The sequence below is a fragment of the Barbatula barbatula genome (assembly GCF_947034865.1).
Source record: "Barbatula barbatula genome assembly, chromosome: 7".
Taxonomy (NCBI): Eukaryota; Metazoa; Chordata; class Actinopteri; order Cypriniformes; family Nemacheilidae; genus Barbatula; species Barbatula barbatula.
This window is the reverse complement of record NC_136770.1, coordinates 775355-790243: the sequence shown is the minus strand read 5'-3', so window position 1 is coordinate 790243 and position 14889 is coordinate 775355. Positions and strand designations below refer to the sequence as shown.

The following is a 14889-nucleotide window of genomic DNA, read 5'->3' as shown; positions in this document are numbered from 1 at the left end:
TTCTCTGTGATTTATGGGAAATATAACTTCAACAAACATTTTAACACGCTACTGGCTTGTGTGTGTCGATTTAATGTTTATTGCTTTAAAATATCTAAGTGTTTGCTTCCAAAATGACTCAAAACCTAACTCATAACCTAAACATCTAAAATCATGTTTTTTTATTGTGCATTCCAGTAATATCGATCAAACCGCAGTTGATTTGTTTTCACTTAAGCCATAATAACTCAAAGAATACAGCTAACTAACACTAACACAATAAAAACATCACACGGTATATAACATGACTTTTGAAAACCAATCATCTCATTTTGGAACCAAACTCTTCATTTAAAATATCACCAAATTACACAAATCCATTACTAGAGTTCTTGATAACTGAAATAGATTTGACATTATAATATACATAATGATTTCACAATCGTAATACTGGACTGCAGTGTTTTCTGACCTCGTGGAATCGGATGATGTTGATGACCCAGGCACAGAGACCAGCCGCCGCCGATGATTTCAGACGCACGAAATCAGGGTTAAAATCCGGATCGCTCAGATACTCGTCTTTGATCACACGTACTGTCGCTTCAGGGATGTGTTCTTTATCAAAATTCATCAGCGTCTGCAGAAAATCATCAACCTAACAAAATAAACCCTGTTAACTTCACTGTCATCTTAAACCTAAGACATTGTTTAAAGCTCAAATTTGATCACTTATAGAAGAATGAAATATTCAGATGTAGAAGTCTTATTTCACTTTCAGGATGAATCTAAAAGGCCAAAAACTGTTTGCCCACTGCTCACGTTAAATGTCAGTAGAATACAAACATGTGTGACACACGGGAGGGTAAATGTCACGCTCACTTTACTCATGACCACTTTAGCAGCCTTCCAGCTCCGGTCTTTAGGAATCCGCCCGCTAGGAGCCAAAAGAACCAGAACCGCCGCAGAAACGTTTGTCACGATGATCGGAGGGTTGGGAAAGGTCCGCAACTCTGTTAGATTCAACTAGACACAAACACACACAAATGAAACAGCATTTGGATTGGGAGACTTGAATTTTTCAATCCAAATCTCCATCTAAACACCACACACACACACACACACACCCTGTTGAGTGTGTTGAGCGCTGCATTAGCCGCCTGTAACGCCGGTTCAGCCTTCGCCAGATCCACTTCAGACTCCTGCTGCTGTTTGGTCACTTCTGCTTGAATCGCTTCTACCTGATACACACATTTATGATCATTATCACCAGTCACACCTAAATGATCATTAACAATAATAAACTCATTCATATGAATAAACATGTAATATATCAGAATATAATATCACAGTAAGTGTTGATGGTTTTGCTGTGTCGTGTGCGTCTCACTCTTTGTTCTTCAGCGTCGGCTACACTTCTCTCTTGACTGAGTTTCTCGCTCTGTTGTCCGATCTTAGCGATGAGAGCTTCAGTATCTGTGTTTCTCAGCTGTAACTCCACCTCCTGTACGGCCAATTTAGCCTTCAAATCCTCCACCTGACACACACACAGAAACATTACGTTACGCTACATTACATTTACGCATTTGGCAGATGCTTTTATCCACAGCGACTTACATTACATTACATTATACTATGCAATGTATCTGAGTATGTGCAATCCCCTGGGATCCAACTCATGACCTTGGTGTTGCTAGCACCTGCTCTAACCACTGAGCCACAGCAAAGCGTTACGTTACTTTGTATATAAATATTGTTTTTCTTTCTGCACAGCTTTGTTAAATGCATTGAAATAATTTCCAGTCAAACCCTAAGCATTACTTGTCATGGGGACTTATATATAACCAGAAACCATATAAGATAATTGTTTGAATATGTTAGCCTTGAGGATATCTGTAAACTTCAAAATATCATCAAAATACTAATTCAGAAGATTTAAGTATTCAAAACTTAGACTTTCACTTCTGCCAATAGAGCGTTTCATCGGACATGCGAGTCGGGACTGCAGTCAAGTTCTGGTCTGTGTTTGGCTAGTGTCTAATAATATAATTATTAATATTTTAATTCATTTATATTAATACTATTTATATTATTGTTATTGTAAAATAATTGTATTAAATAAACAAATTTAGCGGTATGTTCATTTTATTAAATAAGCAATTTAATAACAATGTTGAATGGGTCCTGTAGTTTTGACGCATTTAAAGAACCGTATGGTACAACGACATCTAGCCGTTGAGCTTGTTTTTTTTTTAATTTATATCCGACATAATCTACAGACGCTCTATTGTTTGAGAACTTTTATGAAGTGATATACGATTACAATAACACGCAGTGATGAGATGTGTTGACCTGTGATGAGGTGGTCAGTAATTTCTGCAGGCCGTTCTCCAGACGCTCCATCTTCTGAATGAGTTCTCTTCTCTTTGACCCAAGCAGGTTGCCGTAGAGCTTCATAAACTCCAGGAAACTCTTGGGCGTTGTGTAGTTGAAGCGTTTCTCATTCTGCTGGTATTTCACGCTCACCTCATTGACAGTAGTGTGAGCGAATGAGATGAAGTCACTGATGGACACTCGCACCGCAGGCTACACCACAGAAACACACGTCTGGATTAATAGCAATCACGTCTCCTCATTGTGTTTTTACACTTACGGACATGGACTGCCTATTATTTGCATTATATAAGTTTATAGTTTGCACAATGAATTACAATCATTTCTCAAGTTTCAGAGAATTTCAGTATTAGAAGTATGCAAAGTAGTATGCAGCCATGTCAACGGCTCGAACTGTGTCTTACGTCCAGGCCGGGGATGTTCTGTATGAAAGTGCTGCTGACAGACTGCAGTGCATGCTGGGGCCAGGGATGAAACCAGTCGATGGCGGTGCAGTTCGCCAGAGCCGGAAACTTCCGAGCACGTGTGCGGAGAGTGAAGCCCACCGGTGAGAAACACAGCACCACCTACAGCGGAGGACGGGCATGACGTCACGACATTAACGGATTCAAATGATTCAGACTCAAAATATGAAGATATGAAGTGAACACCTTAAGTTGTCTGCGTATGCGGTCTATAAAGAAGTTCCAGCAGTTCTCACGCGTGTCCAGTAAACCCAGCGCTCTCAGCTCCACACGGATGGAAGACACGATCATGTCTACCTCTTCCTCGCTGAACAGGTCAGGAATATCTCCTGAGAGAAAGAGAGAGAGTCCGTGTCAGGCTTACGGAGGGTCGGAGGGGAATGTGAGGTGAGTTTGCGTTGTGTACCTGATGCCAACATGTCATTAATCAACACCAGGAATCTTTCATCGGGAATCTGAGCATCTGTGTGCAGGAAGACCGTACCGATGTTTTTCACTCCAACCTTGATGTACAGAGCAGCTATATCACTCTACACACACAGAGAGAAACTGAATTATTTAGGAAATCAGTATAAGATCATCTGAATAATGTCCATACCTCATTTTTGGTGCTTCCTCTATTGACAAATCAATTGCATGGAATATCTTTCTTCTGTATTATTATTCAGTAAGAAAATATATAAACTACCAGTCAAACGTTTTCCAACACTTGAATAAAATGTGACCCTGGATCACAAATACAGTCTTAATAGACAACCAAACGTGGTATGGTCAAAGTTATCGATTTTTCTTTTATGCCACAAATCATTTGAATATTAGGGAAAGGTCATATTCCATGAAAAGTTTGTACATTTTCTACCGTAAATAATTCAAAACTATTTTTGTGAGTAATATGCCTTGCTAAGGACTTTATTTGGACAACTTCAAAGGCGATGTTCTCAATATTTTTAGTTTTTTACACCCATAGATTTCAGATTTTTAAATAGGTATATTTTGACCATTCCAAACAAACCCCACATCAATCGAAAGCTTATTTACCCAGCCGTCAGGTGATGTATAAAATATAAATTTTGACAAATTGACACATAAGATGTGTTTTGTTGTCCAGGGTTTTGTTTAAATTGTTTTAAGAAGTTTTCATGTGAAGGTTGGAGCTTAAATGTCTGAAATTAATTGCATAGGCAAAAATCTAATTGTGCTTTTTCAAATGACTTTGAAATGGATGACTTAATGGAAAAAAAGAGCACAACATAGATGGGAACACCTTTTATACAATGTGAAGAGCAACCTAGGGTGAAACCCCGAGAAGGATTCATAATCCTCATACTGTAGTTCCCTTCGTGTTATTCCACAGTTCGACGAGATTGCTATTGATCGAAAATGTAGAAAATACAGTATATGATGAATAAGCGAGTGTATTCTGTATCTGTCCCGATGTTCTGGTCAACTCCATATAAAGCATGTGACCTGCAGCCAATGATGTCACTTCCTCTGGGTAATTTGCATAAAATGTTTAGGACACACTATTAGGATATCATTATTTGTCAAATCTGTTAATGTCATAGTGCTGCGGATCTCTCATTCTTTCAACAAACATATGGTTCTGTTCTAATAAAATTTTTCAAAAGTCATGTGCAGCTGGTTTGCAGTTAGCACAAGGTGTTAAAGCACAGACAACACACAGAAGAAATGGAAAGAAATGTACCCTCAGGTCGCTGATGCCGTAGCCTTTGCGTAGTGTGATCTGAAACACTTCCAGTCCGCTTAGAAAAGCAGCGAGTCGACAGAGACTCTGTTTCCCACTTCCACCCACACCGATCAGCAACGCGTTCCCCACAGGAGACTCCAGAATACGACTGATCCTACAACTGCAAACAAACACTTACACATTCATGTCATGAAGACGTTATTCAGAAATTCAATCTGCGTGAGTTTTTGCATTCTCACATGTGTTGCATGGCCTCCTCGAACAGCACCAGGTTCATGACAGAATGCAGTTCATTGTAATGCTCCAGCGCATCCATCAGCATCTTCTGAAGCTTCTCCAGATCTGTCACCTGTGCGTATCGCGGCTCGCCCGTCCCGTGAGCGAAGTGAGAGTAGACCAGCGGCTGGTTGATGAAGATCGACTCATCGATGCCCTACAGAGACAGACGCAGTCATTCAGTTAACAGATCAGACGACTCGGCGGCGTCTGGAGACGTTCTGCTCACCTCAAAGTATCGCTTGCCCGTGTCCAGCAGGATCTTGTTGAACTGCTCCACGTCTTTCTCCTCCATGAGTTTATCTGAATATACTCGAGAGGACTCGTGTAGCCACAGGTGCACCAGATCTATGGGGTAGCGCACCTGCTCCGGCTGAGCAAAGAGAATACCCTGCACACGCACGCATACACGCACACAAAACAACATCATTTATGAATGCGTTGTGTTCCTGAGACTCCAACCGTATACGGTACTCATCTGAATGCATTCATCGTTCACACCTGGAAGATGTTGGAGATGTCTCGGAGGTTGAAGATGTAGTGGAAGCGAATGGCAGTGGGCAGAAAGTTCTGGCTCATTTTCTGATGAAGACAGATAGCGGCCTGCACCAGCGTGCTGACCATACGACTCACGCCGTAACTGTAACCGCCCTGCTGGAAGTGACCGCTCAGAATACTGCTGTATATAGTGCTCAGAGCCTCAGCGCCGGGGAAATGAACGGCAAACACAGAGAAATGCCTCTGAAGAGAAAGAGAATGCATTTAGTTTCATATGACTTATTAGGATTCATTGAAGTCTGAATAAACTGAACGTTTGGGTATGTATCGGTTGTAACAACTGTGCCGAGTTGGATATGTACAGAATGTAACAGTTTCCTGCATTGATGTTTTATTGTCGCTACCTGGAGTCGAGGGTTGACGGAGAAGCTTCCCGCGGTCGGGTTCATGCAGGTGATGTACTGACAGTTGTGAATCTCCTTGAGCACCAGCTTCTGACGGTCATACCTAACAAACACATGCAGATAAAAAAGTGTGGTTCAGGGTCCGTGTATGAAATTTGGTGGCATCTAGTGGTGAGGTTGCGAATTGCAACCAACGGCTCACTCCACCCCTGCCTTTAGAAGCACTACTGTGGCTGACACAGAACCAAGATTTTACGAAATATTTACGAAACATGTTCTGTAGAGTAGTTTGTCCGTTTAGGGCTACCGTAGAAACAACATGGCGCATTCCATGCAAGGGGACCCGCGGTGTATAGAGATAATAATGCTTCATTATGTCAAGTATAGACAGTTATATGTATATTATATTGCATTTCAAATTTTTTTTTTTTGATTTATTTTGTGGCGTTTTTTGCCTTTATTTGGACAGCTGTTGTGTAGAGAGAACAGGAAGTGAAGTGAGCGAGAGGAGAGGGGATCGGGAAAGGACATCGAGCCGGGATTCGAACTCGGGTCGCCCGGAGCGCAACAGTGCTATATGTCGGAGAGCGTTAAGGCAAGGCTATCGGCTCCAACTATTATATTGCATGCATTTCTGTCAAAATATAATACACTGCACCTTTAAAGAGGAGTTTTTCATTAGTCCCATTGGGATGTTTAGGTGTCATACCAGTGAGAGTAGTCCAGGTGTTGTCTAATAAGGGTGTGAGGTTGGACAGTGCCGTAGGCATCAACCTCAGGCATGTTCAGATCATCCACAAAGTAGATGAGCTTTTTAGTCCCGGGAGGGGCAAAGTTTCGTCCCGCTCTCTTCTCCAGCGGCTTCTCCAGCACACCTACACAAACACAAGACACAATCTTCATCTGTCTGTTTATTAATGTGTGTTTATGACGTCCATCCTCTCACTTACGCTGTAACATGGCTGAGGTCGTGTAGTAATTAAACGGCACTTTGGACACCATGAAATCCTCCTTGAGTTTGGAGATTTTGTCCCAGACCACGACGGTTTTGCCCACACCAGCGTTTCCCACCAGCATCACCGGTTTCCCCTTCTGCATGAGTAACTCGATGAAATACGTCAGACAGATGGTCTCTGCCGAGTGAACCAACATCGTCTGAACACACACACAAGACACAAAATCACGTCATGTGAACAATCCAATTCTGCATAATTGAAAATTACACTAAAACATAGACTGGCCCAAAAAGTATTTGGACATTACGTATTTAATAGGTTAAGAAATGTTTCTGGTTGGGATGTATTTTAGGGCCAATTAATTTGTATAAAACGACAAAAATTATGAATGTGACCTAAAGTACACAGGTTCAAGTATTTTCTGTTTTGTGTTGACCTGTAGGGGGACCTCAGGCTCCAGCTCAAACAGTGGTGTGCGCTCACTCCACGGGCTGAAGCGCTTCGTGTTGGGGTCGATGTAGTAATCGAACACAGAGCCCTGTGACGGAAACTTCACAGCTCTCATTTCTTTACACCACCAGCGGCTAAACTCTGAACGATAATCTATCAGCTAAGCAAGAGAGAGAGAGAGAGAGAGAGAGAGAGTGAGCATCACAATGCGAAGGTCATATCACCAAACAAGTTTCATGAGGATGAACTGACATGATCCTGAAACAGAGCTCCTCCAAAAGCCCAGACGCACGCGAACACAAAGTAGATCTCATAGAGTTCACGAGGAGAATCAGGAGGAGTGTTTTCATCCGTCAGCAGACAGTCCAAGAGGCAACACAGCGTCTGAAACACACAAACAGAAGAGGGCTATCTCCAAGAGTTCAGATATAACCAGCGAGAGCGTGAATGTGTGTCTCTGACCTGCACCGTGCTGGTCTCAGGGATGGGCGTGATGGTCTTCAGGTTACATCTCACCTGTTCCAGACAGTATGGCACATACTTATCAAACAAGATTGTGAGGTTAGCTCGCTCTGATTGGGCGTGACGGGTGTCAATCCAACTCGTCACATATCTGTCAATCAAAATGATGGGAAGAGCATCAAAACATTCACTGAATCAAATGAAGAAGCGTTAAATGGTTCTGATCATCATCCAGCAGTGTTTTAAAGGAATTCTGTCACTTACGAACTCCAGGCCAGATCCTGAGTGTTCACGTACAGAATTCCGGCCCTGGATACGGTTGCCGGGGTGGCAGCTTTCAGGTGGCTGATCTCGAACAGCAAGCGCATGGAGGGAGTCAATGAAATGCGTTCATTACTGGCCAGCGTCAGCACCTACACATTCATGAAAACAAGTACACAGTAATTACTAAATTGAAATGCAACGATAGTTCATCGCTCAACCGATAGCCAATTATTAGAGTGAGATCTGACGATACCGATTCTGAAGAATAAATGAATATTTCTTAACTTTTTGAATGTTATAAGGTTATATAAGACTATGAATATTGCACTGGTGTAGTTTCTTAACATTTTCTATATACAGAGCATGAATTCATTGCATTTTTCTGTCCTTGATTAAAAAAATACCTTTTATCCACCGATTTATGTTACCGATTATTGGCCGATATATCGGTGCATCTCTACTTCTAACTATTAATGATGTATTTGCAACCGGGGGTGTGCCTATTTTCATTGGCTAATTGTTGTGAAAAAAAGGATGTTTAAAAACACAAAAGTAAGTTAAGATCTCCCACAATAAAAAGTGAGACTTTTTTGCAATAATTTTCTAATTAGTTTTTGTACTTATGTTTTATGTTTGGTGGGTTTATCTATGTATAAAGTCAGCTTATCTTTCTTATTTTGACGGGTGTTGCAGTCTTGACTTGCGATGTGAGAGAGAGAGTGCGCTGACGGTTGCGGTTTATCGAAGTTTCTAAGGTTCACCAGTTTATTATGCACCCCCCTGCCCACCCAAATGACATGTTTTTGTCCTCTCAAGGTTCGTTGTGTATATGCAGATAATGTGTCGGAGGAGAGTTACATCAGTAAAGTTTTGCCCATCATTTGGAAAGGGTCCGCTACATCAAGTATTGAGGATTTCTTTAAGTGACATTGATATTATACAACCTTACATATTTAAGTGCTGTTTGTAATCTGTAAGGAAAGCTTGTTGTATATTGGTTTGAGGATTTTAGTTTTCTATGTACAAAAATCATCATGACGATCGACCTTATTATCATCCATGACAGTGTTGAGAGATTCAATCCACATAGGGTCGATGTCTCCATCCAGAACGATCCACTTCGGTCCGTCATGAGATATAGAAGACAGTTCTCTCATAGTGGAGGAAAACAGACCTGAAACGCAAACAAACAAAAACACCAACGGGCTGTTTTTTATCATAGTCATAGATGTTTCTGTTGACTACATCCCCATATCAATTGCATTAGATCAATTCAATGCCTTTTGCATGCAGAATATATGTTTTAGGGATGAAAGAAAATAAACAAAAGTATGTAATAAAATGATGTAAATGAATATATATATATATGTTTGTTGTATGAAACAGTGAAGACATGAAATATAGAATACAAGGTATAATTTCATTAAATGTCAAATTATCATGTTGAGCACCTCCTATAAACCCTAAACGAAGGTCATTCAACATCAACCAACTTGTTGACCCATCAAGACAATATTTAAAAAACCTAAATTTTTTGATGCCATTATACACACACATATACGACTGAAAACAGAAATGAAGAATTACACACACACACACACACACACACACAAACGGACCGTCCTTCCATTCTCGTGTGGCCGGATGCAGGAATCCAAAGAGTTCATTGGTTGTGACAGCTTTAGGGTTGATGTCCGTCCAGATGGGCTTTAGTTTCATGTTGGAGTATGTCTTATGAAGCGTCTTCAGAATCTGTCACACAAACAGCACAACTCTGTCTAACTAACAATGTGGACAGAACGTTACATAATGATGTTTCCAGAAAGATCTCTCCATCCATCCATCCGTCTGACCTGGCTCTTTCCTGTCCCGGCTCCGCCCACAACAAACACCGAGTGTCTGACAGTCAACAGTTCCTCCAGCTGAGTCACCTGAGAGAAGAGGAAACATGAAATGTCATCGCACATCCGTACGGCTGTCACACGCACACGGCAGACACACAAACCTTCAGTATGAAGTTCTCCTCGGGCTGCAGGTGAAGCTCGGTGACCGACTGCCGTACGTTCTGCTCGAGCTCGTGGTCTCTCTTACGCGGGATGTCCAGCAGCGGGAAGAGGTCGCTGATCAGTCCCAGGAAGATCGGCACGTCACTCGTCACCACCTTCGGCAGGTTAAAGTCCCTCAGCGCTCGCATCAGCACCTGAGAAAACATGCTGAAACTTCTGCTCTTGTATGCTGTATGTGAAACATTATAAGTCTCTACATGTTCACAGGAAAGTGCCATAACGTAAAGAGATAATTCCCATGAGCACCTGCTCTTCAGGACGACTTCTGTCTTCTCTCTTCAGCGATCCGGCCACAACCAGAACGGACTTTATAGCCCTCAGACCCCAGTCGTAATGATCCTACAACAGTCAAAGACATCAATGACGGCACAATAAGAATGTCTCTGTGTGTGTTTAGGACAGCGTGTGTGTTGTGCACCTGTTTGGAGAGCAGTTCTTTACAGAGCGTATAGAGACTGATGAACTTCCGTGCGAGAAGACGAGCATCAATAAAACCTTCAGCCACCAACATGATCTCACAGATCAACTCATAATCAGGAATCACCATCGCACACGGCCTGTCACACACACACACACACGTTATTATTATAACCAGTGTGGAGTCAAACCATTTAGTCAACGTTGGATTTGAATTACTCCGTTAAAACACGGTGTAGCAAGTTATTGCGTTACTCATTAATAATTCAAGTTCATATCAACCCCGACAAGAGAAAGACGTAAGCCTATTTTTCTCATTCAAAATTCCATTTCACTTGGAAATGCATCAGAGTACGGACATAACAATGATCACAACATCTGGTTCACGGGGACTAATAGCATATTACAGCTTTGTTTTTTGTTTTATTCTAGTTGTTGGCTTTTTTTTACTTTCATGTAAATTTTCAGGGCAACATATCTCTTTTCTGTTTAGTTTTTCAAATAAAATGAAGGCTGATGTTTTATTTTTAATAAACAGAAATGTGTCATAGTTTCCATTTAAGTAATCTAGCTTCAGGACACAGTGTACATTTAGATTTGAAATTCAGTAATCCACTACACCAAACACTGATGATAACCACAGAAGAAAAGAGAAGAACACATAAAACCTAAAGAGAGCTTTGAGGTTCTCTGGCAGTTCAGTTCTCCCTGCGTATCCCGGATTCAGGGTGATGAAAATCCCAACGGTCGGTCTCAACTCAATCTCCTCGCCCAGAAAGTGAAACCTACGTGACACGACAGAAATGCAAAGAGCCAAAATAAGATGGAACAACACGGAGAAGAAAGATGAGAGGGGATTGTAAACGTTCTGACCTCTGTTTCTTGTTGCGGACAGCATCTTGAATGGTTTTCACCTGCACAGCCACCACAGACAGAACCTCCACCGAGATCCTGTTAAACTCATCAAAACATCCCCACACGCCCGTCTGAGCCAAACCTTTATAGATATTTCCAATGGACTGAAAGAGGCAGAGAGAGACACTAGTATTCAACGAATCAAGTCACGTTCAAGTCAATGTTCTACAATCTTCCATGCACCTTGTAGTCCATTTGCTCGGAGCAGTTGAACACATAGACCATAATGCCGAGCGAGCGGCCCAGGTCTTTGGTGGTCTCTGTCTTGCCTGTTCCTGCCGGTCCTGATGTGGCGCCGCTCATGGTGAGGTGCAGTGATTGAGTCAGAGTGATGTAACATCTCCAGAGAGAGTGAAAAAACATCAGTAACCGCGTCCCTTTCTAAAACATCTACAGATGTGCGATGTGCGCCGCTCACCGGTCAGTGAGAGGAGTTATCACCAGCCTGTTAGTGTTTCCCAAATACTCGTACGAGAACTGAAACTGAGCGTCACAGATGTTGATAAAACAGTGCTTCAGCTGCTCGTCCCATCGGTGACGTAACTGTGACAACCACGCAAACGCCTGCCCATTGGTCACCTAAAACACAGGCCATTGTGACATCATCACCTCGACCCAAGAACACATGTTTCTCGTGGAGTGTACCTTCTGTGAAATGAGTTTGGCGACCACATCACGAGCGTGGACGTCGATGGTGCAGATGGTCATGATCTTCTGTCGCTCGCCGGGCGTGAGGTCACCGAGCAGCATGTTTATCAGAGAGTTCAGCTGACTGATCTACAGCCAATCACAGACAAAGGTTCATCATTTACTCGACGCAAACATGTTCTCAATCATCCGTGATTCAGTTTATATGTTCAGTTGCCTGTTTTCTGTTGTAGTCTTTCAGTGCCGACTCAAACCCCTCTTCCACCCTCTCAAAGGCAATTCCCACATCAGTCACCCACCAGATCTGACTGCCGGTCAGTGCCACCTGATACGAACACACAGATGTGTGTGAATTCACACTGATATGATCGATTCTGTTTATAATACACACACACACACACCTGTGCTGGATGGTCAAAGAGCCACTGATCTCTGGGTTTGTCTTCATAAGCGGCTACGGCTTCAGAGATCTCCTGACGAACTGTGGAACACATGGCCTCCTCCAGAGCATTGAGCCAACACTCCGCCTGATACAAGAGAGAGAGAGAGAATGTGAAAGAAAAGCTATCTAAAGAAATATTCATGTGTGTGTGTGTGTATGTGTGTGTGTACACGTGTTTGTTTGTGTGCGTGCCTGTATGCATTAGTTTTTTTACATTTTACATGAGTGTATTTTAAAGCGTATATTTGTTTGTGTTTGGTTGTGTTACCTGTCCCTGACACACACAGGGCTGTGAGAATGGCACATACTCTCCCTCTCTGCTGTACATCCCCAGTGCAACCGTTGTTTTTGTTTCTGCGTCTCCATCATCTTCTTCCTCTTTAAAACTGAGATCAGCCAGATTATCGAAGAGCTTCAACAGGTGCCGTGTCACCTGCACCATCAACACACAAATCAATCATAAACACACACACATTTATTCTGAGAGTGTGCAGTACACTGATATAACAGACACCTGTCTGGGTTGAGTTCCCTTTGAAACGATTTCAAGCAAATCAGTAGCAGAGACGAAATAAAATCTTGGAAACGTCAAACGCTTGGTCTCCAAATACTCCGCCAGGACTTTCTCACACACCGACAATCTACAACACACACACAAATATAACAGATCATGTTGTGTGATTGAAGAATGTTGTGTTGCTCAGTGATGCACCAATGGAAAGCAGATGGTGGAGGTCATGTGATCCACCTTTGCTGAAGAGTTTCAAGATGCTCCAAGAATCCTGGCTTGTTCGTGACTTCAATCACATTATTCGTCTCAATGACGGCGACCATTAAACCCTAAAAAACAACAGAGTTAAAGTATTTGTGATCTCGGTCAGATGATGAATCTATACAGATATGTGCAGGATACCTGGAAGTCCTGATGGATGCCTTGAAAGCGTTCGGCATCATGTGCCAGCTGATTCCTGATGTCTTCAGAGTTGGTGAAGATGCTCTGGAGATGAGCCCATGTGCGCTGGACCGCCAGACACGTCCCGATGACCAGATCTGCCACCATCAGCTTCCTCTGCCAGCCGCTCACCTCCACCATGAAATACTCCACATACTTACTCATCAGAATGTTCTGGAGCTGAACCTGAGGAACACAAGCGCGTTAATGTGAAGTGATAAATCTGGTCAAACTGATTTCTGATATGATACCTAAAGTCACCTGGTTGTCCTCCAGGGTTTCGATTAGGTTCTCGTCAGCTCTCAGCAGAGGTGTTCCTGTACTGGTGTGCGTCTCATATGACAGAGACATCACAGACCACGTCTGCTGGATCTCAGCCAGAATCTCAACACACAAACAGGAAGATATTCATCACATCTGTCTGACAAACACACACACACACACACACACACACACCCAGTAGAGACCCGCTGTACCTTCTCAATGGCCATCTCTTTAACAGCTTTATCCACAATGTTCTTCACCTCCTCTTCCACACGGTGGAGCTGAAGCTCCAATAAATCACCCAGTGTAGTGTTGTCACCCATCACAAAACTCACCTACAGAGAGAGACAGAGAGAGACAGAGAGAGAGAGACAGAGAGAGAGAGAGAGAGAGAGAGAGAGAGAGAGAATTTCTTCATTTTCACTTTTAACCAACGCAACAGTCTTATTTCTACATGCACTTAGGAAAAGTTGAAGAATTCTTTATGCGACGGATGATGTGTGTTTGTTACCCCTGTTGTGTTCATGAGTTGTTTCCAGTGTCTCTCTCTGACGGCTGAGTTCTGAAGTTCATTCACAGCTCGTAATGATGTCAACAGATTCTTCACGATAGACTCCAGACCGCTGTAAACATCCCACGCTCGCACCTCTTTATCCAGAGTCTTCATCTCCTACACATAAACACACACACAGGTCAACAAATGTGCTTTCATCACACCAATTATACGTTTATATTTTATTCTCTGTAGAACTTTCAAGGTACAACAACAGACTCTTTTATTATGGTGAATGTGAATGAGATTTCACCTTCGCAAACCTCCTGAGCTCCATGTCCATCTGCTCCACATTGATCTCCTTCCATTGAGTCTTAGTCCAGTCTAAGGTACTGGACTACAATTACCCATTGTTCCCGTCAACAGCCAATCAGAACACAAAATTTGGAGAGTAACAATATTAGATTTATGGGGTATTGTACATTTCAGCAACATGACAGGTGTTCTTGATCTGTGCGGGCCAGATGTATTCTGGATTACCTTGACAAACATGACCATATCCCAGACGACTTTAACCAGGATGAGGTCCGAGCGACACTGTCCCAGCTGTTTGTATTCAGGGAAACTGACCTCAAACAGATTGGCTGTTTGCTGAAGTTTAGACATCTCGCTCTCTAACTGAGCCACAACACGATTCGCCTGAACACAAACAAACAAGGTTATATTATGTCACAACGTGTTCAGAAAAAGCAAACATTGAAGGAACAGGTCACACAAAAATCTGAGGGGTGTTTACTGTTACTTCAAAACAGAATAAAAAGTAAACAAATAAGGGGCCAA

General features: G+C 42.4%; 1 protein-coding gene across 1 annotated transcript in view; it reads right to left on the bottom strand.

The window, feature by feature from the left end:
• dnah9l (dynein, axonemal, heavy polypeptide 9 like) overlaps nucleotides 1–14889 on the bottom strand; it is a gene marked incomplete at its 5' end in the record, with an annotated part of 35194 nt that overhangs the window by 11569 nt on the left and 8736 nt on the right. The window contains 41 exons of the mRNA XM_079460046.1: nucleotides 446–634; nucleotides 859–1002; nucleotides 1104–1217; nucleotides 1367–1513; nucleotides 2329–2562; nucleotides 2775–2936; nucleotides 3021–3163; nucleotides 3241–3364; nucleotides 4540–4702; nucleotides 4782–4975; nucleotides 5048–5209; nucleotides 5320–5559; nucleotides 5721–5823; nucleotides 6430–6595; nucleotides 6671–6875; nucleotides 7113–7286; nucleotides 7379–7510; nucleotides 7589–7739; nucleotides 7853–8001; nucleotides 8899–9026; nucleotides 9472–9604; nucleotides 9706–9783; nucleotides 9858–10052; nucleotides 10165–10257; nucleotides 10337–10475; nucleotides 11004–11153; nucleotides 11209–11354; nucleotides 11434–11590; nucleotides 11669–11829; nucleotides 11896–12027; nucleotides 12116–12223; nucleotides 12300–12425; nucleotides 12609–12773; nucleotides 12855–12981; nucleotides 13089–13180; nucleotides 13254–13478; nucleotides 13554–13676; nucleotides 13769–13891; nucleotides 14068–14226; nucleotides 14363–14446; nucleotides 14590–14748. Coding sequence (XP_079316172.1) covers nucleotides 446–634; nucleotides 859–1002; nucleotides 1104–1217; nucleotides 1367–1513; nucleotides 2329–2562; nucleotides 2775–2936; nucleotides 3021–3163; nucleotides 3241–3364; nucleotides 4540–4702; nucleotides 4782–4975; nucleotides 5048–5209; nucleotides 5320–5559; nucleotides 5721–5823; nucleotides 6430–6595; nucleotides 6671–6875; nucleotides 7113–7286; nucleotides 7379–7510; nucleotides 7589–7739; nucleotides 7853–8001; nucleotides 8899–9026; nucleotides 9472–9604; nucleotides 9706–9783; nucleotides 9858–10052; nucleotides 10165–10257; nucleotides 10337–10475; nucleotides 11004–11153; nucleotides 11209–11354; nucleotides 11434–11590; nucleotides 11669–11829; nucleotides 11896–12027; nucleotides 12116–12223; nucleotides 12300–12425; nucleotides 12609–12773; nucleotides 12855–12981; nucleotides 13089–13180; nucleotides 13254–13478; nucleotides 13554–13676; nucleotides 13769–13891; nucleotides 14068–14226; nucleotides 14363–14446; nucleotides 14590–14748 — 6099 coding nt within the window. The remainder of the gene's footprint in view (nucleotides 1–445; nucleotides 635–858; nucleotides 1003–1103; nucleotides 1218–1366; nucleotides 1514–2328; nucleotides 2563–2774; nucleotides 2937–3020; nucleotides 3164–3240; nucleotides 3365–4539; nucleotides 4703–4781; nucleotides 4976–5047; nucleotides 5210–5319; nucleotides 5560–5720; nucleotides 5824–6429; nucleotides 6596–6670; nucleotides 6876–7112; nucleotides 7287–7378; nucleotides 7511–7588; nucleotides 7740–7852; nucleotides 8002–8898; nucleotides 9027–9471; nucleotides 9605–9705; nucleotides 9784–9857; nucleotides 10053–10164; nucleotides 10258–10336; nucleotides 10476–11003; nucleotides 11154–11208; nucleotides 11355–11433; nucleotides 11591–11668; nucleotides 11830–11895; nucleotides 12028–12115; nucleotides 12224–12299; nucleotides 12426–12608; nucleotides 12774–12854; nucleotides 12982–13088; nucleotides 13181–13253; nucleotides 13479–13553; nucleotides 13677–13768; nucleotides 13892–14067; nucleotides 14227–14362; nucleotides 14447–14589; nucleotides 14749–14889) is intronic.